This window comes from Cebidichthys violaceus, unplaced genomic scaffold (assembly GCF_023349555.1).
Source record: "Cebidichthys violaceus isolate CVI_PGR_0920_01 unplaced genomic scaffold, fCebVio1.0.p SCAF_41, whole genome shotgun sequence".
In the NCBI taxonomy this organism is placed as follows: domain Eukaryota; kingdom Metazoa; phylum Chordata; class Actinopteri; order Perciformes; family Stichaeidae; genus Cebidichthys; species Cebidichthys violaceus.
In genome coordinates this window covers 146,414-172,135 of record NW_027176606.1, presented here as the reverse complement: position 1 = coordinate 172,135, position 25,722 = coordinate 146,414, and the positions used below count along the sequence as shown (strand labels likewise).

Genomic DNA, 25,722 nt, shown 5'->3' with positions numbered 1-25,722 from the left:
ATAATAATATACATATAATATATACCTTCATCCTAGAAGGTGGTAGGACCTTCTCTTATATAATATAATAATATACATATACTATATACCTTCATCCTAGAAGGTGGTAGGACCTTCTCTTATATATAATATAATATACATATAATATATACCTTCATCCTAGAAGATGGTAGGACCTTCTCTTACCAAGTCCCCCTTCTTCGTCTTCCTACCCAAAGTCAAGAGACTACCTCAGTCTACTCATTAAAAATCTCAAAACACAAGCCTTCAACCTGACTTAGTCTGCCCTAAAATACTAATAAATACATTGTATATGTATGTATATAATTTATATAATACGTAATGGTTATACAATTTAAAATTGTGTACATCTTTTTATTTTATGCTAATGCTACTTCTGTTTTTATTGAATTTTGTGTGTCTAGTTTTCCGTTTGTAAAGCTTTACTTTATCTATTGTGTTTTTTGCTAATGTTCCTCATTGCTGTTTTTTATTACATGTACAGCACCTTGAGGCATGCTTTGTGATATTGGGCTATAATAAACTTTGACTTGACTAGTATCGTTTCAAGTGTCAGATTTCAGATTTAACTACAGAACACGTCTTCAATAGGTCAGTTGTTAATGCTAAACAGTGATGCGCACGCGCAGGACAGCCCAACCTACTGATATTGAGATGCCGCGTGCGTGTCAGCCTGTGTCCTAATTTGTCAAGATATTAAAAAAGGTGCGTTTACGACTCATCTTATTGTACTGTACTGTATCAGGTACGTCCATGCGTATCTCAAGAAGTTAAGACACATCAAGGTTTTCTTATCTTTATGACTTGACATCCTGAACCTCCTCGCACGTCAGAGTGGGTATAACGGTCACCGTGGCTCCTTTCGGTTCTGACTTTAGCAGGATTCAGCAGTTACACACACATTCATTGTTTTATAACAGCCAGAAAGTACAGGTTGCTATTTTGAGTTGATTCCTTTCAGCCTTATTTGGTCAGATAGGGTTAAAGCCAATAAGGAATAAGGATCATGTTGTAGCCTACTACATTATTTTATTTTAGTTTACCTGTACACTAAGTCAACTGTTAAAAGTAAGGTCATGTCTGATGAAAACAGTAATCGCCTGTGAACTCACATTTGACACCTTTTAAAAAGGGAATTGATAAAGACGATCTGAACAATGATTATGAGGCTTTTTTGTAACGTGTTTCTGGATGTTTAGTTCAATGATATATAGTCTTAGTTATGGCCACTGTAATGGCCACTTCAAAATACATTATATAGATACTTAGTAAGTACAAACTACTTTCTTAAGTACTTAATTAATTAATCCCTGGTGATAAATGATCATGGTACAGTCGCAATACATGCTGTATTACTGTTGCTCTTAATTCTCCAGAGTTTTATTTTGTGTTCTTCTATTGGTGGTTTTATTTTGAAGCCTTGACTCACCTGACTTAAATTGCGTCGCAGGTGTCTCGTTAATTTGTAAGCACAGGAAGACGCCAGTACACAACAGCTTTATTAGTTTCAAGTTTCATTCAAACATTATTGGATCATCATCCCTGATGTCTTCGGACTGGACTGTTGGAGCCGATGATCTGCCACAAGCAACGTTATGAACACGGTAAATAACTCAACTCATCTCTCTGTTCCTGTTAACGTTTGGTGTGGAAAGTGTGTTGGAATCTTGGAAGTTAACATCAAATGAATGAATGAAAATCATGAAATCCCCTGATTGAAGACTTTTAAGCTCCAATCCAAAAAAATAATTGTAAGATTATCCAAGTTTTGGATTCTATAGGATCGCAAAACAAAGTTTTTGGTGGAGCCTCTTTTCTTTTTTGAACTCTATTTTCTGTATTTTCATAACATCATCATGTTGCTAATCCAGAGGGCAGACAGCTGTGTTGTGAAACAAGAGTAAGACTTGTGTTTTATAGCCTCCACTCCACGTTACTGGTTTCATTACATGATGGCCAGACCCCGGTAAGCATCACTTAGTCATACAATGTCATACAATGTGTATTGAGGATCAAATGGATCACATTTTTAAACAAATCAGTCAGCGCGAAAGGTCATGACATACAACTGTGAAACAGTGTGTGAAATGACAAGTAGCGATGTAAAGAGGGCAGACAGCTGACTGTTGAAAGCAACGAAACTAAGACGTTTTATAACCTCCACAAGAAAATCAGTCAGCGCGACAGGTCATGACTGAAACCGTGTGTGAAATGACATAGAAATGTAAAGGCACAGTGAAATATGAGTAAAAATTAACGCACTATCCATTTCAGCATAACACATGAAGGCAAAAACGACATGTTTGAAGAAAATAAAGGGATGGAAGAACGTTCTTCTACTAAATCCAGTACAGGATGGCGAGATAAGAAGACGAATAGAGAAAAGAGCAGACAAACAGGTAATAAAGAAGAAGATACGGTTTAATGAAGTACTCTACATCATTGGGTGGGTATGTAAAAAGTTAACACAATTATAAGCTAAATATGGACAGCATTATGAGGTAGGCTACAATTTTAATTATTGTTGGATGAAATAAGTTTTTGCTCAACAAGAGACCATGTGCATATATATATATATATATATATATATATATATATATATACTGTATATATATATACTGTGTGTATATATATATATATATATATATATATATATATATATATATATATATATACTGTATATATATATATATATATATATATATATATATATATATATATATATATATATATATATATACTGTATATATATATATACTGTGTATATATATATATATATATACTGTATATATATATATATATATATATATATATATATATATATATATATATATATATATATATATATATATATATATATACTGTATATGTAAGCGATGTGTACGCATAAAAGCCACGTGTGCCCCTTTTCCTACATGGAAACTGGTATTTGTAGGCTAAAGGAAGAATGTACAGTGAGAATGGGTCACTATCGGCAGACTTCAGACCAGCGTATACACAGTGTCTAGAGATAGCTGCGGGTGATACGATCAGGATTAGATTTAATAAATGTTGGGAGATGGGGGGGGGGGGAGGTTGTTTGCCAGTTTCACTGATAGTGTTATTATTTTTGCTTCTGTAAAATGTCAAAGGTGCATTTATAAACTATTGTAAATTATGAGTGAAGAATTAAATAATTATTTTAATTTTAATATATTTCTTCCTATTAATGATCGTTTCATTTTATCCTGAATTGTGCAGCACTTTGTGAGGTCAGCTTCAACATGTAGTGCAATGAATGAATCATTGATCATCCTTCTGATGTTTAATATAATGAGGATTTGAGATTTTGACGGGGAATATACAACAACCCAGGAATATCAAAGTATCTTTTTCCAAAGACACATTACTCAGTTATGATGACATTTAGACTTGTTTTGGTGATGATAATGAAAATGTTAATATTTTTGCTTACTGCTATTGATATTGCTACTGCGCAGACAGTGGTGGACTCAAGGGCTGGTTACCCCTCTCTGTGCCCCGATGTTGACGTTTATTTGTTTCCCTCTTGGAAGCCCCTATGGTAGATAAAACATGATTAAGTGCTCTTTATGGTTGCACAATGTGCAAGAGAACGTGATGAAGTGACCTCTAGGGCAGCTACACCATCTAGTGGTCAGTGGAGGTACTGTCAAATGGTTAGATTAGATTAAATACATATATTTGTAACAAATCTAAATCTAAATGTACTCAAGAATTCACATAAATAAATAAAAACTAATTGAAACAAAGCATTCATTTCAAAGACTAGTTTTGAAATAATGACACATCTGGTAGAGACCAACAGGTTTTGCCACAGTTAGCTAATGTTCCCACAGATGCAGTTACACAAAATGGATTAAATGAAATGGCAGTAAAAGCTCCAAAGAGTGTGGAGAGGAATGACCCTAAATACATCACATTGTCATTCATAATGGCAGGAAGGGATTGGTAGGGTGAGCAGAATATTTATTTTGATCATTACAGCTGACGGTGGCATAACACATAATTACAGCTCAGTTTATTTTCCTCCTTTTTTGGTCATGTTTTTTTTTCATTTATTTAGGAAGCTGGTCCCCGGAATTTGAGTTTCAAAAGGTTGAGAACCCCTGGGAGCCCTTCTAGTAGAGAAAACATGATGCAGAATCACCAAAGAGTTTCTATGCTGGGCTGAGGTGGAAAAGTTAATGTATCGATAAGAATAAAATGTGACTATCCCTCAGAGTTAAGGAGAAGACATGCACGATATAAAAAAGGTCAACGTTAAGTTTAGAGTTTAGAAATAAGAGACAAGCTTATTGAAGGGTCTTTGTGATATAAACACAGAGAAGTGATCATTTAGACGTGATAGAAGAAACAAGTCATGACATTAAGGTATCAGTCCATGAATGGAGACGTTAGTCTAGTATCACACAAGAAATCATAAGCGACAAGTTGAAGAATTGAATGAAATTCAAGAAGATGATGCTCCTTTTAATCTTAGAGAAAAAAATAAATAAAGTACTTTAGGCTGAGACATAAAAACTACTACAAATAAAGATATAATTATTCTATTAAATACTATATATATAGAGAGAGAGAGAGAGAGAGAGAGAGAGAGAGAGAGAGAGAGAGAGAGAGAGAGAGAGAGAGAGAGAGAGAGAGAGAGAGAGAGAGAGAGAGAGAGAGAGAGAGAGAGAGAGAGAGAGAGAGAGAGAGAGAGAGAGAGAGAAATTATTAGTACTAATACTATTAGAGTTTCTTAAAAAGAGTTTTGTTCTTTTAGATTTTGCACAGTAAGGAGCCAATTGTTCTATCTTGATCGTAATTAACAGTTTATTAACAGTTTATTTTGTATTATTTGTTGAACATCAGACATTACATCTGCTGCATAAAGAACAATATATACGGAGCAATGAAGTGTTTCACTATTCTCTAAGATGTTACTGGTCAGGTGATTACCTCATAATCTTTCTTCACCTACATGAAGATGTGGCCGACTGTCACTATGGAAAGAATCAGTGTGTGTCTATTATAAATCACATTGATGAGCTCAATAACAATAATATACTGTATGCCATCAAATATGAACACTTTTTTTCAAATGATCAGCTATAATTAAATAATGTATTATAAATGAATAGTGATGACCTAATCACACTGTGTTTTTCTTTCTTTAAGTGACTCTGACACAGAGACGTCATTATGGTCTGTATAATCAGGGCGCCACATGTTACCTCAACAGTGTCCTGCAGGTTCTCTCCATGACAACAGAGATCCACCACAGGTTTGAAACAGCTGCTTTCATCTGTAGACAATAGAAGTACAAGGAGAGACATTCAAATGTGACAAAACATGATGTAAACTAATAACGTGAAACATTGTTTCATTTGGGAGAATGTGGGTGTTTCAAACTTACAAAACTCCATCAGTGAGCATATTAACACAGATGGCAGACAGTCACTATTCACTGAGAAACTACTCTCTCCAATAAGGTTGGATCCAACCAAACAAACGGATCTTCATCTGAGAAAAATCTTTGAAGACCTGAAGAAAGAAACATGTGGAACAAAAACGATCACAGCAGCATTCAGGATCCAAAATGGTAAGATGGACTGTAATAAAACCTGATTATCAGAGATAAATTAAAGATGTTTTGATGAAATGAATAAATTCAAATTATATTTATGTTTGCTTTTTCAGTTTATAAACAACGGGATGCAGCTGAAATCCTGGAGATGATTTTACGTGAGATCAGCCCAGAGGCCTCTAAGGTGAGCACTGATGAACTCTGTGAAGGTATTTACAGGTGAACTAATAAGAAAGATGTGATTTATGTGATATTTTTATATCAAGGTTTTCAAAGGAGCTCTGAAACGCACAACTAAATGCTCCAAAGGCCACAAAATCATTGAAGAGACAAATTCATTCTGGACTCTTCCACTGTCACTGAATGATTCCCATGACTCATCCTACAGCGTGGTGAGCAGCCAACGTTCAGAGTTCTACTGATAACTTTAAGTGATGTGAGCACCTTAATCTAATTTGGAATTCATTACAACATTTGTGTTTTTACAGGAAAGCAGCTTTGAAAGGATTTTCCAGTCTAAATCATTCAAAGGAGGAAACATGGTGTACTGCAACGACTGTGAAGAGAAAACAGAGGCAGAAACTGTGAGTTTTGACCCTAAAATTAAAACACAAACTGTAAGTGAACCAAATTTAATACAGGAATCAAATGAAAATGTTATGTTTGTTTACCTTACTGAGATCTAAAAGGATGTTTAATAATCTTTCTTGTTTCATTTAGGGGTGTGAGATGGAGGTATTTCCTCAGATTTTGATTCTTCTCCTCAAGAGATTTGATGACGACAACACCGGGACATATTTTAAATCACACCGCTGTGTGGATGTGTCACGTGAATTACAGAGAAATGTAAGGAGAAGATACTTTAAATGTTAACCCTTTTTAATGGATTTTATATTATTTCTATGTACCTGACTGTGTTCTTCATTGCAGAACAAGAAGTATGAACTGTATGCGATGGTGAATCACATTGGCAGTCTGACAGGTGGACATTACACGGCCACCATCCTGTCCAATGAGGACAGAACCTGGTACAAGTTTAATGACGCTGACGTCTACAAGGTGAGTTGGATTTTACTTCATTTATGTCATTAGGACACATTTAAAACCTACCAGAACGTACCATAACAGAAAGATCAGACATTAAATGTAAATTTGTTGAAATTGTTTTTGCTGAATGGTGCAGGTTGAAGAACAGCCATTTGCAGAAACCAACTCTTACAAGTACGTTTGATAAAAGACATTTTATTTAATTGTATTAATAATAATCCAAGATATATTACATTATCCAGAGTGTTGACTGTATGTTGTCCTCTTTCTGTTGTTCTATGCAAACAATAACTTTAACATTATTGTTCACCAGCTCCACGACTGTTTATCTGCTCATGTACAGAGGTAGGATTACAAAACCATTCAGGCTCTAATATTCACAGATCATTGCTTATTCCTATTATGAAATGGCTTCACTTGAAAGCCTATTCAGAAGGTCTGACCCACAATGCATTGCAAACAAACGGGATGAAATCAGTAAACTGGATGATCTGAAACGAGTCAATGTAGAACACAAAGAAATGGGAGAAATGGATGCTGATAATGATCAGATGAGGGGAAAAAGAACAGAATAAAAAGGATGAGGTACAGACGAAAAGAGATTAAGCATCAAAGCATCAGACAGGAGGAGAAAAGGGTAATGCAGAAAAAAACATATTCTCTCATAGAACACAGATATATGGGATATGATTTAAATGTGAGCAGAAATCTTGCTTTAAAGTTAATACATGTATCATTGAGGTGAATAGGTGCCACATGCACATTTAACGAGGTCAAAGAATATTAATCTATGATAATAATCATATTGATGTTCATAATTGTATTGTAGTTAATAGTAGATACTACTGCTAATAACCAAACTGTCTTATTTCATTCAACCAAATGTTTCCAAATCTTTGACAGTAAATAATTAAAGATGGACAGCACCACACTATAAATTCGGCTCTAACTTTCAATATTTTTGGTTCAAATTTGCTTTTGCTCTTTTGACCTCATGTTATACATTCACAGTAAATCATTTTTGTTTGAAATCAGATGCTGCAGATGCTGCACCTGCTGCACAAACGTGGGGATTGTGGATCTTTATCAGTTCATTTTTTCGGTCCTTTTTGCGTAAGTAATGCTCTTCTCTGAAATGTGTTAAATGTGAAATATCCTGTGAAAAACTCTTTGAAAAAATAGATTTGGCTAAAATTAGATTTTGTACAATAAGAGACCATGTATTTTGACCTAATGTTATATAATTACCATAAAACAATTCTTTACATTTTTACGTTCACCTTTCTTATTTCATTCAACCAAATGTTTCCAAATCTTTGACAGTAAATCATTTATGTTTGTAATCAGATGCTGCACAGAGCTGGTTAAATCCTATGAATTGGTCCTGGTTTCGTAAGTAATGCTCACTTCTCTGAAATGTGACATGTGAGGTGAAAATGTATATCACTTAAATATTAACTTATTTTTTTCACCCGTCTGAGTCCGGGATACAAATCATGACTGTGTATCACTTTTATTGCACTTCTACAGTGTCCCAGATGCCTGTTGAAAAACATTCAGGAGATTTTAAGAAGAAACTAAATAAAAAGCTAAAGATGGACAGCAGTACACTATAAAATATCCTGTGAAAACCTTTTTGAAAAAATATTTTTGCACAATAAGAGACCATGTATTTTGACCTAATATTATACAATTACCATAAAACAATTCTTTAAGTTTCTTGATCATTTTTAAATTTTTACGTTCGCCTTTCTTAAGTTTACCAAATGTTTCCAAATCTTTGACAGTAAATCATTTATGTTTGTAATCAGATGCTGCACAAAAGTGGAGATTTTGGAGACGCTTTTGGACACAAGAAAATCTGTCTTTATATGAAGACAGTAATCAGTCCAGCATCACACAAAAAATCAGAAGCGAAGTTTGAAGAATTATATAAATAAAGAAAAAGATGCTCCTTTTTAAAGCTTGGATACAAATTAAATGACAAATTAAGAACTCTAAGCTAAGAAAATTATTATTATTATTATTTTAAATGTTTTATTCCTTCAGATTTTGTTTTTGCTTAATAAAAGACCAATTGTTCAATCTTGACAATATTTTGTTGGACATCAGACATTGTATCTCAGCCACAAGTTGGAAGAATTGAATGAAATGAAACAAGGTGACGCTCCTTTAAATCTTAGAGGAAAAATAAAATAATATAACAAATAAATAACTTTTACATTAAAATGGCTAAATTCAGGTATCTTTCAGACTTTCCCCCTAAAGTTTTATTCATTCAGATTTCGGTTTTGGGGACCAATTGTTCAATTGTGACATTACTACATTTTGTTGGACATAAGGCACAAATTTCCACATGTAAATAGAAAAATCATTAACATTTTTACTGTTGTTTTTGTTGAGCAGCCATTTGAAAAAACCTCAAGTTTATAATTATGTTTGATGAAATGTATTTTATTACATTTTAATTGATAATAATCCAAGATACATTATCTATCCAGCAATGTTGAATGTATATTGTCACCTTTTTGTTCTATGCAAATAATAAATCCCCAGTTCAAGGACCGTATATTTGTTCATGTATAGAGGTAAGATCCTAAAACAATATAACACATCATTGTTAAATGTATAACTTTTTTCTTCACTTCAAAGCCAATTCAGAAGGTCAGACAGTGTGTTTTTATGGCAGTATCTACAAAAATAACCACTTTCATTGGCTCCATGTGATTTTACTTAGTTAGATACATGATGAGCCATATACAGTATACAAAGAATACTTGGGTATATATTCTAAGGCTACATTAAGAGCATGTGATGATATCTAGACTTGTTTCAGGGTGTAAATCATGACATTTTTTTGTCCTTTTCATTATTGATTCTGATACAGATAATAACCGATTATATAACGGTATAACTGCTGATGATGAAGAGGAGACAAAAATCAGACAAACCGAAGAAGGACTGATGGGAACAGGTTTGAAAACAGGGGAGGAGGCTGATGCAGACACAATTAAGAATGACAAGTCAGTTGGAGAAACAAGTAATGAGACAAACATGACAGCGAGTGAGAACTGTGCAAAACAGTGTGAAGTAGAAAGCAGTGGACATGAAGAGGTACAGGAACATCTTCTTACAAATGGAGACGGTGCACATTCCAGAATCACACAAGAAAACACAAACAACAAGTTAGGAGAGTTGAAGCAACCTGAAGTAGATGATGCTCCTGTAAATGATGAAGAAGAGTCAGACTCCAGAGGACAAGATCTGGATGAAGAGACAGAGAAGCCCAAACAAACAGGTAATAAGACTCCACCATTTATGGAGGGAATCACTGTGTGTTTATGGCAGCAGCTACAAAAGTGTCCGCTTTACTTGCTTCATGTGATTTTACTTAATTAGATACATGATGTAAACATGATGAGCCATATACAGTATACAAAGAATACTTGGGTATATATTGTAAGGCTACATTGGGAGCATGTGTTGATAGACTTGTTTCAGGGTGTAAATCCTGAAAATATTTTGTCCTTTTTATTATTGATTCTGATACAGATAATAACCGATTATATAACTGTTCTTCCACCTCAAAGCTACAGAGTGTCAGGAGCCCGACGAGAGGAGAGAAAGAGAGAAAAGGGAAGCTGATGATGAAGAGGAGACAAAAATCAGACAAACCGAAGAAGGACTGATGGGAACAGGTTTGAAAATAGGGGAGGAGGCTGATGCAGACACAATTAAGAATGACAAGTCAGTTGGAGAAACAAGTAATGAGACAAACATGACAGCGAGTGAGAATTGTGCAAAACAGTGTGAAATAGAAAGCAGTGGACATGAAGAGGTACAGGAACATCTTCTTACAAATGGAGACGGTGCACATTCCAGAATCACACAAGAAAACACAAACAGCAAGTTAGGAGACTTGAAGCAACCTGAAGTAGATGATGCTCCTGTAAATGATGAAGAAGAGTCAGACTCCAGAGGACAAGATCTGGATGAAGAGACAGAGAAGCCCAAACAAACAGGTAATAAGACTCCACCATTTATGGAGGGAATCACTGTGTGTTTATGGCAGCAGCTACAAACGTGTCCGCTTTACTGGCTCCATGTGATTTATATTTTTATAATTTGATACATTGTGCAAAAGTGCTTTAAATGATCCACATGCAGTATACAAAAACACTACGGTGTCATTTTCAAGGCTACGTTACGTTGACCCGGATACGGATCATCACTGAATATATTAACTTTCTTCAAAGCCACAGAGCCGATCCAGGAGATGCGACGGGAGAGGAGGAAGAAGAAGAAGAAGAAGAGGCGACGACGTCGTTAAAGAACTGAGAGGTGACGAGGTGGAACTCAAAAGAAAAGTAAGAAAAATAGACACTGATAATGAAGACACAATCGACAAGTTTAAGAAGTGAGGAGCAGTTTGGAATAGATCGGAAGAAAGAGTCATTTAGCCATAAAGTTGACCTGCGTATGGTAACTCATAATGTCGGAGTTCAGCCTTCAACTTCATCCAAACAAATATGTCCTTTTGATTGTGCTGCTGCACAAACCTCCACATAACTAGACATAACATACATGTTTTTGTGACTTTCAGTTTCTGCTATGTGTTATTCTGAAGAAATGAATTCCTGGTTTACTTTTCCACCAGGTGAGAATTCTCCTCGACCCGGCCGGAGAGCACACTGGACCAAATGAACTATCTGTCATCTTTTGCTTTGTTTAGTTTTGTCATTCATACTTATTTTTGTCAGAACAACCTTAATGAAATGAAACGTAATTTGAGATGTCTTTTTACTCTTATTGTTGCCTATATGGGTTCAGAAATGAAAACTAATCTTATCAATAACCTGATATCAGCGTTATCAAGAAAATAATTGTTTTAGAACTATGAATCAACTTTGTTTTTTAATTGTCTTCCATTTATTAAACCAGATGAAAATGATGTGATTGACCATCGTGTGACAAAATATTAAACATCTTCAGTGATGATATTCTAGTAATAAATTTAATAAATATAAACAAAATGAACTGCAATATATTAGATGTAAATTTTACACCCAAAAACTGGGAGCACAAAATTACAGAAATATATACAGTTTCAATCAGGTGTACATGCATGTAGTTAGTTGTGAGGTTGTGGTAGATTTTAATACATCGTCATAGTGATCAGAGAGTGTTTTATTTTGTTTGATGCTGATGTTAAACCTTTAAAGACATTGATGTGCATCATATCTGTTTGAATGAATTTGAAATATAAACTAACATTTTTGGAAAATTTAAAATATTTCTTTTATTTTAATTATAGCTCCTGGAATGGAGCTTTACTGGAAACCAAAGTTTGTTGTGGCATAATAGTAAGAACGTTGTAAATGTAAACAAAGAAAATAAAAATGAAGACAGCGCATGGATTTGAATGATTTTATTGAGTAATGAAAAGGTTTCTGAACACATTCTGAAATTGAAGTGAAGTCTTTTCAAGAAATGTAACTTTGTATGTACAGTATATCATTTGTTACTAGTAACTTTTTCAGTAGCTTCATAGTGATTGGCATTCACAGGACAATAAAACAGACTTCCTCGTCATGTTCATGTTCAAGTCCATCCAGAAGGAGGCAGAGTTCTTCCACAAGAACTTTTGGAGTTACAGCGTGAGTATTTGTCACATTTTGTGTATATCAACTAATATTTACAGAGTAATGTAATATTGATACACTTAAACTAAAATCTATTAAATTGTTCATCTGTTTCTTTTTCATTTCCTCTTCCACACAGGGATAGAGGTCTGTCTAGGAGCCACACCACTTGGACAGATTTCGTATGGTGAACTGGTCTTAATACATTTACGCTTTAGTTTCAGGCAGATGAAACAAAACTCAATGTGGCAGCGGGGGCAGGTGATATTTTTGCAGTACTGCTGGCTGTGCTCCACCTTCATGCCGCATGTAGGACAGACTCGGACAGAGGGGCAGCCGGTGACCCCCTTCACCGCGGGCAGACCGATGGTCTTGCACGTCTGCAGGAGCTGCAGGTCCCTGTTGATGCAGCTGTCGTTGTCGCAGCGGTCAGATCGAGGGCCTGGACCTTTCCACTTCCTCTGACACTGCCAGCAGAAGTTATAGGCCTTCTTCCGATCGTCTGTGCACATGGTGCACTGGACGCACAGGTTGGAGAGATCCTTCCTCTCCACACTGGTTTTACACTGCGGGCACTGATTATTGAACAGGAAGATTTGAAAATCAATGCGCTTCATGTCATTTTAAATATCCAAATCAAACATAGTCAACATTCAAAACAACAAAAATACCCTGGATCACTTACTGTCTGAATTTCACAGTATTCTGCAGCAGCCAGGCGAGCCATAGTATCTTCAAAGTGCTGCATTTCCTCAAAGGACAAATCAGCCAGCCTGCGCACCTCTTGGTACGACCACAGTTTATTGCACAGTTTGTAATCCTCCACCAGTGCAGGGCATTTGAATTTGTAAATACCCTAAAAGCAACAAAAGAAGAAGAAGAGGCGGTTCAGGATGTCAGAAAACGGGAAGCATGTTCACCTCATGTTCTGGACAGAGAGAGGCATATACAAACAATACAAATGAAGGAATATCAGCAACACTGCAGGGCTCCTAAGATATTTTACTTAATTATACGATCAACCAAAACAGTTTGTCGCTTGCTCTTTCATTGAAATGCTGTTGTCTTAGTGCTGTACTACAATTTAATCAGTAAACTTTTTCTGTGCAGTTTCTTTGAGGATGATATATTGCATTGCATGCTGTTGTCATCACAGTCTGACTGGTGAAACACAAGCAAGATGCTACCAACTGTCTTTATAAACCTACTGTCTCCTTCCCAGTTTGATCACATTGCTTTCATTAAAATTTTTATAAAAAGAAAAGACGTGACATACCTCGTCCAGCTGGCTGCGGCACCAATTAGTGAGAGAGTCAGGAGTGACCGCGTGGCCGCAGGACATCTCTGCCCTGAGACGGTCGTCGTCGTCGTCACACATTGGATCCAAGTCGTCCTTCCTGTTGACAAACCTCAGGGTGGTGTCATGTGGGTTGTACTTCTTCTCCACCTGTTCCTGTCCCCGAATGCTCATTTTGATTCTCCTATAAAGTGGAGAGAAAAAAAAGGTCAGGCACTATGGTTACTAACACTATATCCCAATGTACAGACATGATATCATAACTTCATTATGATCTGAGACACGGGTTGATATATGAGGACGATGGGACATTATGAGCTTTAATAGCCTAATGTCAAAATATTACTATGGCTCACATAATATTACAATATAAGGTGTAAAAAAAGTTGTTCTTTGTTGATTTGGGACATTATCATGCTCACATTTTGAGCTTTTAAGGACGTAAACAGGAAGTATGAGTAACTGTGCGCTACAACTTGAGTATTTTGTGGCCTTTATTTGTTTACATTTTGGCATATTGGCACCATTAAAAGTATGCCGAATTAGGTATTAGTCGTGCCTGTTTGCAATGTGTACAAATAACCAGCACTGGATTATTTTTATACTGAAAAAAAACCATATAAATGCGATCATTCTTATAAGTTCTGGAGTCATAAGGGACATTATGTTTATGATTTATGGGCATTAATTGGTCATGTACATCGGAGATAAAGGCATCACTGAGAAGAGCAAATCACACTGACTCTAAAAATACATGTGTGTGTCATGTGTGTTCAGATTTGAATGAGTTAGTAGTTTGGTTTAATACCTTCTGATTTGAAAAACATTCTGTTGACAAGAAATCTCGGCTGTCAAAATGTTTTATCGGCATCACTGACCTGGTATAAACTAATTTGACTCACTGTTGGGCCCTCAGGGGATTTCCAGCTGGTTTAATGTTTCCTTGATGAATGTATTTACAGCACAGTAGTGACAACAGCTTGTTAAAGGAACATTTAAGTTCATACTTTGAATGTTGAAAGGCTCAAAACATGTTCATTATGCACAAAAAAATAAAGGATCAATACGCGTCAATACAGTTTACACCACTGCATATGTAAATGACATGCCAATGCGTGTATTTCCCCTTCAGAAAGCTGCTGATGTCTCTGCACAAACATATTGTTCATTTTAATTGAGACACATTGTGAATAACACATTCAGAAGTTAAACTGGCACATATCAACAGGAGATGTTTAAGAGGAGGTTGTGTCTTACCTTGGAGGAGCAGTTCGTCTCTATATCAACTTTTTTGTTTTCACGACTTTTCTTTAAATATTTTTGCTCAACCGGAAGCAACACAGCCACGCCTGAAACGACACAGTCTGCAGGAGGATTTAGAGGAAATCAAACCCAGTGATTTGGGTAAAGTCGGACAGTCTGTGTCTGATCGTTGGTGTGAGTTGTTTGCAAAGTGTTCTCACCCCCGTGTCTGTCTCTCTGTCTGTCGCAGTACCCCCCCCCCCCCCCCCTTCAACCTCTCTCGTTGATATCGAAAGTGAAAGAAGGTTGCAGTCGACTAACCAGATGGGCTGCGCGGTAACTACCTTCGTGTCTCACCCTCTCCTTGCACTACATACCTGAGCAAAGAGTCACCGTGTGTTTTTGGACCTTGAGAATCATAGTGTGCGCGTGGCTACCGCTTTAAGGTGCGTTGTTTTTGTCTTCCCGTACTTATTTATAACCTATTTTGTAGTCGCTGGTTGTGCTAACGGAGGATCGAGAGGCTGCGGGGCTTTCCATGACACCCAAACGCACCAGCTTCGTTCACCGGTTACTTCTCGTGTTTAATGTACCGGGATTTTACTCGTTGCTGTGTTTGTTTGGGCTGACAATTCTCTTCTTTTTTGTTTTTTTTAAGTTTCACCATGTAGTTGCCATGCAAAATTATAACTCGATCTGCTTTCTTATTGTGATGTACGTGTCGGGCTTTTTTTTCTTCTGAAGTATAGAAATGCCACATGTAGTAAAAGTCCTGCATTTGTTATTGTGCATGAGTAGAAACTAAACTTTATTTATTCATTGAAGTATTGGCAGCAAAATAAAAAAAAGTACTTGTTCTGCAGCAGAATGGCCTCTCTCAGAGTGTTGTATTATTGGAGTATTCTCGCTGATGCATAAATGTGTAAGCAGCTTTATATTGTCATATCTAGTTGATGAGGAGCTAATGAAACTTAAGCTACTGCAAGTTTAATTTCTAACAATCATCACAGCGTCATATTTTAAAGACTGATGTGTGTTGTAGCCCTGTTTAAAATAAAAACCTGAAAAGTAGCAGTACTTACATCCGCTGTATACATTAGTAGTGGATTATTAGTAGTACATTTCTAAACAATTTCTACATATGAGAAGTATAATTTTCACGACCGTCCCTGGTAATGCAATAAAATGACCTCTCTGCCATCATTATTAGCTAATAAGACTGTATCAAAACACATGCAAAACTCTCAGATACTAGCCCTGTCACACTATCCTCTGGCTGTTTTCACTGTTCAGTGTTGTTTTGTTGTTGTTTATGACCATGTTTCGTAGTGTGAGTGTAAAATCAGGCCACTTGTCCTTGCTTGCTGTCTCTTAACTTCTGCTGTTTCTCATGTGCTTCAGCAGGCTGAATCCGTACATCAGGAAAAAAAACCTCAGTAATCTTAAAAATGTCAACGCTCTCATTCTGAAGACATTATGAATCATGACCTCGTTGAAATGTTCAGAGAGAAACTAGACAACTTCACCATCTCAGGTAAGGGACATTACATTACAAACAATGTGTCTTATAAGCTTCTGAGTTTCATGATAGTGGAGCAGTTGTGTGTCTTGTGTCTCTGGTGTGTCTTTAGATTACCATGGCCTGAACAGTCCAGGTCTGACATGCTATTTGAACAGCGTTCTTCAGGTGCTGTTCATGACCGAAGACTTCCGGGAGGCTGTGGAACGGTTGGTAAACAGTTGAGATCAAATGAAAACCCCAAAGAAATGTTGTTGTTTTTAGATCTTTACAGTATGTTAAAGGAATAGTTTGACATTTTGGGATGCTTTCTTGCTGAGCAGATTGATACCACTCATGTATGTACAGTAAAGCTGGAGCCAGCGGTGTTAGCTTAGCTTAGCATAAAGACTGGAGGCAGGGGGAAACAGCTAGCCTGACTCTGTCCAAATGCAATAGAATAAAGTTCCCTAATTAATAAGAAGGGTTTGAGGGAGGCTGAAGGTGTGGAATGAATGATGGCAATAATAAATCTGTAATAGTGGTAGCTGTATTTACGTCTATTTATTTTATACATTTTTGTCTCTTTTGTATTGTTTTCTTGGTTTGTGCGCTTGTTTCCTAACATGAGTCCGGCTTTTTAACTTGCTCGTCCTTTGATGTGTATAAAATGAGCCAAATAACTGAGATTGTATTGCTTTTATGTACCGATGTCTGTCAATCAACTTCAGACAAAGCCAGGCTAGCCGTTTCCCCCTGTCTCTAGTCTTTATGCTAAGCTAAGCTAACCTGCTGATGGGTCCAGCTTCATATCTACGGTAGCGTATGTTAGACAAAATACGTAAAGAAGAACTTTAGGATAACCGTCACTCGTCCCAATAAAGTATCGTATTATTCTCACTGTGCCACAGATGCTGCCGTGAAGATTCACCAACCATTGACCCACAGCTGAGAAGACTATTTGCTGATTTACAGAAAAGTACGGCGAAAACAGAATACGTCACAAAAACACTGGGGATCACAAACGGTAAGTTTGGATTTGAGACATCACACTGCTGCTGTAGCTGCTTGTGTGTGAATATCCTGCTGACTCAGAGAAGCTGCATATATGCTGACAATGAGCCGTTTTAATCATCTCTCCTACTTTAAGTATATGAGCAACGGGATGCAGCTGAGTATTTTGAGAAGATTTTGGGTTTGACCAGTCCAGAGGCAGCCAAGGTATGGATATCATTTCTATATCTAATGATATATTTTATATAATATTGTTTACCCTGTCATTAGATAGTGTCACAGTATTTTCATGGTCAATCCATTAATTGTTGTGGTTTGTGAATTGTAAGAAAATTGTGAGAAACAGTTGTACATATGTTTCAGTTAAGTAAATATACTTAGTTACATTCCATCACGAATAAAGAATTAGAGAAGTGAGAGATTAGAGATGTGGATTATGTTACAGGAGTGGTTTAAGTGTTCAGGTCTGCGGGAGGAGATTATAGGATACAAAAAAAGTAGAATTTGAGTGGAATATTAACTACCAGGCTGCTCAGCACCCATTGAACCTGTGGTGTGTCTTTTTGTGTCTAGATATTCAAGGGAGAGCTGGGTCACAGGACCACATGCCTTAAGTGCAAAGAGAGGAACAATTCCAGGGGCTTTTTTTGGATTCTGCCGCTAGCGGTGGAAGATGTGCGTCGTCAAACCTACAGCGTGGTACTACGCCTTCCTTTTAACGACGAATAAGAGCTATGCATTTTTCAGAAATGCACAAGATAAGATGCATGCAGGATGAATAAATACACAATGTTTACAGGAAAATGGGTTGAAGGCTTTCTTCAAGGGAGAAAAGGTCTGCGGGGACAACAAAGTGTACTGCAACCGGTGCAATAAAAAGCGAGATGCAGACTTTGTGAGTATTCATTTAGTTCACGTTTTCCCTTTTTTAATTTGCATGAAAACATTTATATAATTTCTCACAAGCCTACATTGATAACAATGTATGCACAAGGCTTATGTAGATCCCAATAAGTATTTGACCTTTTAACGTAATGCATCTCCATGCATCTCACTACAGCAGGTTAAACCTAATTCCTGATTCCGATCTACTGAAGTCTTAAGTGTGTTGGGTGACCCTGCGTTTCATTGTGTGGTCTAGGAATGTGAGATGACACAGAGTCCAGAGATTATGACCCTCCTGCTGAAGAGATTCAGCTTTGACTACAAGCTCAGGTGTTACGTGAAGCTTCACCGCAACGTGGATGTCCCCAAATCTTTAGACATAGAGGTACTATTTATATTTATTTCCGCAGCAAATTGTTTTTGATTTAACATGTGTTGACGGTGTTTTATTTCCGTCTCCTCAGAGTTGTAAATACGACCTCTACGCTTTAGTTAACCACTTCGGTACTCTAACGGGAGGTCATTACACTGCACAAATCAAGTCCTTCGAAACTCACGCGTGGTATCACTTCAATGACGACATTGTTAACAGGGTGAGGAGGTTCATTTTTCTATATGCAGTCCAGTTTCACTGATCCTCACACAGTTCAACGACGCAACATTTACTGTGATTATTTTCAATTCTACAGGTCACACCACCCCTGTTTGGGGCTGGAAATAACTCTTTGAGGTCTCGTACAGCTTACCTCCTCATGTACAGGAAGGGTAAGTTTACAAATGTGCATTTACTTCATGGTTTACTGGTTTTTGTTTGGCTCTGTTTACATTTTTCAATTAAACTGCTTTACTATTCAAGTCTAACACTGAAGTCAGTTAGCATCTTAAGCAGAAGAAGATGAAACGGTATGAAAGGTGCTATATAAATACAGTTGTTGTTATTATTATTATTATTATTATTATTATTATTAACCTCCCATTTTTACCTTTAAAGTTAGCAGACATACTGAAAAACTCCATGAAGGCAACCAGCAGTCTGTCTGCACACACGCAGATGTTGACGCTGAAGGAAGACGTGACGAGGCGGAGAGAGGAGAGGCCCTCGTACCGGATCTACTGAAGGATGAAAGCTGCAACGGAGGGGGAAACTTGAAGCGCTTGAATGTCGATGAATTAAAGAAGAGCCACGACGATACGGTTTGGAAGAAACAGACAAACTTTTCTTGGGAACCGAACGAACAGCGAGACCCGAGAGCAGCATGCGTGAGGCCGCACAAAGAGATGTTACTTCAAACATGCACTGGAGCAGATGGAGAGGACTACAGGACAAGTGGGCAAACACAAAAGTCAAATTTTGCAAAGCTACAAAAAGATGGTAATGATAGTAGCCTGACAAGAAATAGAGTCAAACCTGCAGACGCTAACGTTTTTAAAACCAAAAGGGAGGCAGTAACAGAGGTAAAAGAAAATAGAGCTGAACAGAAAAGAGAGGCGTGTGTCAGTGCGAATGTGTGTGATTCTGCTCTAAAGTCACTTCCATACCTGACAAGAGACTTGCAGCAGCTATTTAGAATACACAAACTCGTTGGGCTCGGCTTTTCACCAAACAAATGCCTAAAATCAATCAGTCCAAAGAGAGACAAGGAGAAAAGGCAGCATTTTGTGACGGCGGACGGCAGCTGCAGACTGGCGACCACACAAACTGTGAAAAGGGGAGAAACAACTGCAAGTGTGAGAAGAAAGGCTGCAGAGAGCAGGGACACATTAAAAAAAAGGCCATGGAGGTGAAGAGTGAATACGGATAAGTGATACGTGAATTGTCACTTGGAATAGCTTATTTATGACTGTGGTCGGTGATGTTTTGCTTTGATTTCAGATGGATGAATGTCACCATTTCACTGTTTTAGGAACCTACATGCACTTGCGGTATTTGGATAAACATCATGCACTTATGTCAGTAAAACAATAAAGTAATTCAGTGGCTGCTGAGTACTTCACTGTGTATTTTACTGTAAAGGCACATACTAATATATGACTGTTTCAGGCGAGGACATGGATTGGACTGAGTTAACCACAAATGAACTTGTATGGTTAGAGGGAAATCAATTATGATTTATGGAAAGTGAGGTTCTTTTATTTTATTTATCAGCAGTGGAGCTCTGGTAGGAGGTAAATAAAGGGAAGAAAGAAATAATAATGCATTTTTATATCGATAATGCACATTTATCTTTGATTAAGAACTCTACGTTAACCCTGTTAGTGTTGTTCACTTATACATTATTTACCAGACTTTGATTTCCTAAATGCCTAATAAGGTGGAATCTTACTAGTCTTCTCAGTTCGTTAATATATATTTATTCAGGTACGTCATGATGGGGATGAAAAACACAGGTGGCAGCGGCTGAAGATGAAATACAAAATCCACCAGATAAGACTTTATCTAATCTATTTTTATTATAACCCATGAATTACAGTCTTATAGTCCAATTCGGTGGGCTTATAATGATTATGATTTTTTGCACTTGTAAGGGTGTTTATAACTGAGTGTCCCGACCGAAACCTCTCCAAATTGTTGTGCTTTTCCACTAAACCTACTTTGTGTGTTTTCTGACTGTTGTTGTGTTTTGTTTTGCACCTCAGGGCTCCAGCTCCTTTTGTGTAGAACTATCCTTTAAAACAAAGGATCAGAAGAGAAGACTCCACCCTGCTGTCTGAATGTGGAATCTTACACACGTCAGTCATTATTTATGTAGGTCAAAGTATCGTCTTAATTCTAACATTCAAAAAAATATTTTAAAAGAAATGTATGTTTTTGTTGTTTGTTAGACTACTATTCCTGTCTTAAAAACGTATCATTGTTCAGTTATTTGGGGATTAATAATATTGTAAAATACTGTAAATTTGATCGTTCATAAACACACAACATATATACAAACACAAAGTTTTATAATTTTACACATTTATCAGTGAGTGTTCTGATAAATGTGCAGATGAACTCGTCTTAGCATAGTTCTATGAAATGGAATCACTCAAAAGTATCACAGTCACAGTATAACAGTGACAGTGAAGGGTTAACCTATATAAATGTCAAGTCAAATTTATTATTTTAGTATATTTCAATTGTAACATACTGGCTACTGAGTTGCATTCACAGCATATTTCAAAGATCATAGTTGCATTTTACTGTAAATTCACACTTCAATGCGACTTGTATTTAAAGTTCCCCTTCACAAGAATACAATCAAAGAACTTTAAAAACACGTAAAAAGGAGCTGCCACAACTTCCTGCGGCAGCTGAGCTTGCCACAGGAAGTGCCTCTACTAGCTGCCGCTGCCACGATTTGAGCTTGCCCTTTCTCTAATGTTAAAAGTAAAAGTGAAAGTAGTCTTTAGCTCAGTGGTTTCCATGTTTTACTCTGCTGAAAGTTAAGATTGTGAGAGAAGCTCACAGATAAACACCACAGAAATGGCTGTGAAGCTCTTCATTAAAGACTCACTAGGGGAGATCACAGAGATCGAGCTGCGTGACTCTGAGTTTAAGAGCTACACGGTGCAGCAGCTGAAGACGAAGATACAGGAGAAAACAACACGAGGTAGAACAGAATCACTTTGGACTACGCGCGACCTGCTGCACGTTCACCATTGAAATAGTCACTTGTCACTTAGGTCTACACGCTGATATTTAGGTTAAACTCAAATTCCTTGCGAGTTATTTTGCCATCCAATGATATGAATGGAGGAACTTGTACTTCCTGAGAATAATGACATGACATCTTTGTTGATTTATTTTGGAGAAATGTTGTCTCTCTCTCTCTCTCTCTCTCTCTCTCTCTCTCTCTCTCTCTCTCTCTCTCTCTCTCTCTCTCAGATTTTTCCCACTCACTGATCTTCAAATGGTGCCTGCTGAAAGATGACGCTAAACTGTCTGACTATGGAATCCAGCACGAGTCAACCATTCAGTTAGGGACTCAGCACCTCACAAAAACACTCTTCATTCAAGATGCTCGTGGGCCAACCAATATATTCTGTCTGGAAGAAGAAGAGTTTAGGAGCTGCTGTTTGGAGCATCTGAAGCGCAGGATACAGGATACATTGGGAATCCCAGGTTGGTTAGAATCACTTTGGTTTCGCATCTAAACACGTTCACGATTGAAAGTTGACACTGAGGTCTACAGGTTAGACCAAAGGCTAATGCATGTGTCATACTGTTAAAGGGAAAATTCATAGTAGGACTTTTTTGAAATGGTATACTATGACGTAAACAGAAGCTGAACCTGCTCTCTCTCTGCCGCCTCTCATCCACCACCGCTATGTTTACACAAGCTCAACATAAGGTCAAGCTCAAGGTATACATGTTTTTTAAAGCATTTATTTATTCATGAAAAGGAATCGAGTGTTGATAAGAGTAGCTCCTAGTCGTAATAAAATCATAAAGATACCAAACTCTACCTGAAGGCCACCGAAGTTCTCCGACACGCTTAGAAAGGGAGTGATGAGTGAACTAGTATGACGTTAATCTCAATCTGAAAACTAGATTTTTTTTTTTTTTTTTAAATATTTTTTTTAATTACTTTGTAATAATTATACGCTAAATGACATCTTTGTTGATTTATTTTGGAGAAATGTTGTCAGTGCCTGGCTTTGACTCCCTGTGTGTGTGTGTGTGTGTGTGTGTGCGTGTGTGCGTGTGTGTGTGCGTGTGTGCGCGCGTTTGTTGTAGAAGAGAAACAGCGACTGATCTACCAAGGCAAACGGCTGGCAGACGGCCGTACCCTGTCTGACTATGGAATCCAGGACCTGGCAACCATTCTCTTGCTACTAAGGCTTCGGGGGGGAAGGACTGATCCTGAGGAGGGAGCTGGTGGAATGGGTGACAAAGGCGGCAAAAACCGAAGTATGGAAACTGTGTTTGATTTGTAAACCTACTCTGGATACTTCTGTTCTCTACTGGGACACATTATGATAACACACCAGAGCTGCACTTCAGAGACGCAGCTATACATGGACAACATTGAGCAATTTCCAGCTACAACACGTTCAATATCTATTTGATATTTCATTTTATATTGCATGTTTGGATAATCGTTACTATTTCTCTGTTGGTTAACTTAAGAGATGTGTTCACATATGTTAACCTGTTTGTGTCAGACATCAAACAGACGTTCTGCATTATGTATTATTATTATGTATGTGCTATCACCGTCCTGAAACAAAGGTCTCCCTTGGCAAAGTCACACCTCTGGGTTTGGACGGTGTGCAGGCTCTTCACACTACTAACAGTTTAAAAAAGAATTGGCTCCACTTCAAGCTACATGAAAATGAGTGCTTTTATTTTTTGCTGATAATATATATTTCTTTAAATTTAACAGTGAAAGTATTTATTTAACACAACCACACTCTTTTGTAATCAGCACCAAGTGAACAGCAGCGTGACAGAAACTCACAGACGAACTCCACAGACATGGTTGTGAGAGTCGCCGTTCGTGGTTTAAGAGGAGAGACGATGATGATCGACCTGTGTGACACTGTGGAGCAGTTTAAGAGCATCACAGTGCTGCAGCTGAAAGAGAAGATAAATGAGAGACTGAATTACTCTCATATACCAGGTAGAGTCATTTTGACCTATACACACGACCTATTAGAGAGCCTACACATGAATAAATACACATAAGTAAATAACCACTTGCACTTACAGGTTATGAAGCTTAAACTAAACAGTTAACATTCAAATGAAGTTGCTAAATCTATTGAACCCAAATTCTGTGCGAATCGGCGATTCTTGCCATGTAGCTTTACTGCAGCAGGTCCAATAAGATGTATATGTGACATGTTGATTTGTTTTGGAGAAATTGTGTCAGCAAGTGTGTGTGTGTGTGTGTGTGTGTGTGTGTGTGTGTGTGTGTGTGTGTTTGTTGTAGAAGACCAACAGCGACTGATCTATGCAGGCAACCAGCTGGAAGACAACCGTACCCTGTCTGAATGTGGAATCAGTAACAAGTCAACCATTGACTTGGTAATAAGGTGTCGGGGGGGAGGGGTGGTTCCTGAGAAGGGAGCTGGTGGAATGGGTGACAAAGGCGGCAAAAACCGAAGTATGGAAGATATGTTATATTTTTAAACCTACTCTGGATACTTCTGTTCTCTACTGGGACACATTTTGATAACACACCAGAGCTGCACTTCAGAGACGCAGCTATACATGGACAACATTGAACAATTTCCAGCTGCAACATGTACAATATCTATTTGATATTTCATTTTATATTGCATGTTTGGATAAACGTTACTATTTTACTGTTGTTTAACTTAAATGTGTTCACATATGTCCACTTGTTTGTGTCAGACATCAAATAAACGTTCTGCATTATGTAAATGGTAACTTTAAGTGATGCAGTATCATCGGTCGCCCCGTCGCTCAGAGGTCCTGGCGGCCGATCGACCCGGTCACGGCTGTTTTCTGTCCTGGCCCCACAGTGGTGGAATGAACTCCCCACTGACGTCAGGACAGCGGAGGCGCAGGCTGAAAACCCACCTCTTCAGGAAGTGCTTCCCTGAGCCTTCCACTTAGCATTTACTGTATTCATACTAGCTTGTTGCACTTATTGTATTCGTATTACTTATAGCACTAACTGTTTTTCTTGTTTCTGTACTTTGGCTCTGAGTTATGCTCTGCTTCATGCTCTTAGATGCTTGTTTGAAAAAGGAGATGTACTTATGACTTCTGGTGACTAGTAGTTCTCTTGATTACCAATGTTGATGCACTTATTGTAAGTCGCTTTGGATAAAAGCGTCTGCTAAATGACTGTAATGTAATTTGATGTGTAAATTTATAGTAAATAACTGGCTACAGAGTTACTTTCACACTACTGCCAGTTTAAAAAAGAATTGGCTCCACTTCAAGCTTGCTGATAATATATATATATATATATATATATATATATATATATATAAAATATTAAGAATGACAGTGAAAGTATTGTTAAACTATTTTAGTCACCCAGCTTCCCTCAACATTATTGACTCTGTAAAGCAGCTCAATAACATGACAAGTCTACTACTGCCATCTAACGGTCCTTATGTCAATAGATGACCACATTTCATCAAAAGATAATGTTACAGACTGCCGTATTGAAAATGCAAACTTAACTTTCTCTTTGTTAAACCTACTCTGAATTAGAATAAGACACCAGAGCTGCACTCTGAACCGCTCTGCTGTGATTTTGGTGTTAATAGAAACCTAATCTCTGTAACAGTGTCTGCTGTTTGATGTACAGAGAAAGTAGATGGATTTAACAGGGGTTTTGGTCAATGAACAGATATGAATGGTGAAAAAGTTTGATTTATTGTTTCACAATATTTCAAGTGTAAATTACTGGCTACAGAGTTGCATTCATAACATATGTCAATGTTTGCATTACTTGTAAAGTTTATACTGTAATTCTAAAACAACATACTGCTGTATCAGTAATCTGATGGGAATTTGACTGTAAAA

The 25,722-nt window shown here is 37.3% G+C and overlaps 4 protein-coding genes across 8 annotated transcripts; 3 read left to right on the top strand and 1 right to left on the bottom strand.

The window, feature by feature from the left end:
- Positions 1-1,089: 1,089 nt before the first annotated feature.
- On the top strand, positions 1,090-12,072 carry LOC137885924 (uncharacterized). Of its 2 annotated transcripts, none has more exons than XM_068728275.1 (17): positions 1,090-1,625; positions 2,296-2,420; positions 5,200-5,305; positions 5,514-5,623; positions 5,722-5,792; positions 5,875-6,000; positions 6,097-6,192; positions 6,329-6,454; positions 6,539-6,667; positions 6,792-6,829; positions 6,969-7,000; positions 7,691-7,768; positions 8,003-8,047; positions 9,543-9,953; positions 10,246-10,677; positions 10,912-11,022; positions 11,313-12,072. In XM_068728275.1, the coding sequence occupies exons 2-16, from the start codon at positions 2,321-2,323 to the stop codon at positions 10,983-10,985; spliced, it is 1,974 nt and encodes a 657-aa protein (XP_068584376.1). In that variant the 5' UTR covers positions 1,090-1,625; positions 2,296-2,320; the 3' UTR covers positions 10,986-11,022; positions 11,313-12,072. The 2 variants fall into 2 exon arrangements, with proteins under 2 accessions (XP_068584376.1, XP_068584377.1); XM_068728276.1 differs by having other exon boundaries at positions 1,092-1,625; positions 5,264-5,305.
- LOC137885926 (E3 ubiquitin-protein ligase RNF19B-like) lies at positions 12,069-15,086 on the bottom strand. The gene is made up of 4 exons (XM_068728280.1): positions 14,852-15,086; positions 13,574-13,778; positions 12,983-13,153; positions 12,069-12,872 (listed from the first exon to the last, which is right to left on the bottom strand). The coding sequence occupies exons 2-4, from the start codon at positions 13,766-13,768 to the stop codon at positions 12,417-12,419; spliced, it is 822 nt and encodes a 273-aa protein (XP_068584381.1). The 5' UTR covers positions 13,769-13,778; positions 14,852-15,086; the 3' UTR covers positions 12,069-12,416.
- Positions 15,087-15,117: 31 nt separating this feature from the next.
- Positions 15,118-20,222, top strand: LOC137885925 (ubiquitin carboxyl-terminal hydrolase 47-like). 3 transcript variants are annotated; one of them, XM_068728277.1, is made up of 11 exons: positions 15,118-15,282; positions 16,241-16,370; positions 16,468-16,564; positions 17,246-17,361; positions 17,485-17,555; positions 17,922-18,047; positions 18,148-18,243; positions 18,490-18,618; positions 18,698-18,826; positions 18,923-18,998; positions 19,225-20,222. In XM_068728277.1, exons 2-11 carry the CDS (start codon positions 16,313-16,315, stop codon positions 20,016-20,018), a joined length of 1,692 nt encoding a protein of 563 aa, XP_068584378.1. In that variant the 5' UTR covers positions 15,118-15,282; positions 16,241-16,312; the 3' UTR covers positions 20,019-20,222. The 3 variants fall into 3 exon arrangements, with proteins under 3 accessions (XP_068584378.1, XP_068584379.1, XP_068584380.1); XM_068728278.1 differs by having other exon boundaries at positions 16,238-16,370; XM_068728279.1 differs by lacking the exon at positions 15,118-15,282 and adding an exon at positions 15,392-15,406 and having other exon boundaries at positions 16,238-16,370.
- A 1,396-nt stretch (positions 20,223-21,618) lies between these two features.
- LOC137885986 (uncharacterized) lies at positions 21,619-25,125 on the top strand. Of its 2 annotated transcripts, none has more exons than XM_068728355.1 (5): positions 21,619-21,823; positions 22,099-22,335; positions 22,951-23,124; positions 23,642-23,836; positions 24,152-25,125. In XM_068728355.1, exons 1-5 carry the CDS (start codon positions 21,697-21,699, stop codon positions 24,346-24,348), a joined length of 930 nt encoding a protein of 309 aa, XP_068584456.1. In that variant the 5' UTR covers positions 21,619-21,696; the 3' UTR covers positions 24,349-25,125. The 2 variants fall into 2 exon arrangements, with proteins under 2 accessions (XP_068584456.1, XP_068584455.1); XM_068728354.1 differs by having other exon boundaries at positions 24,149-25,125.
- Positions 25,126-25,722: the final 597 nt, after the last annotated feature.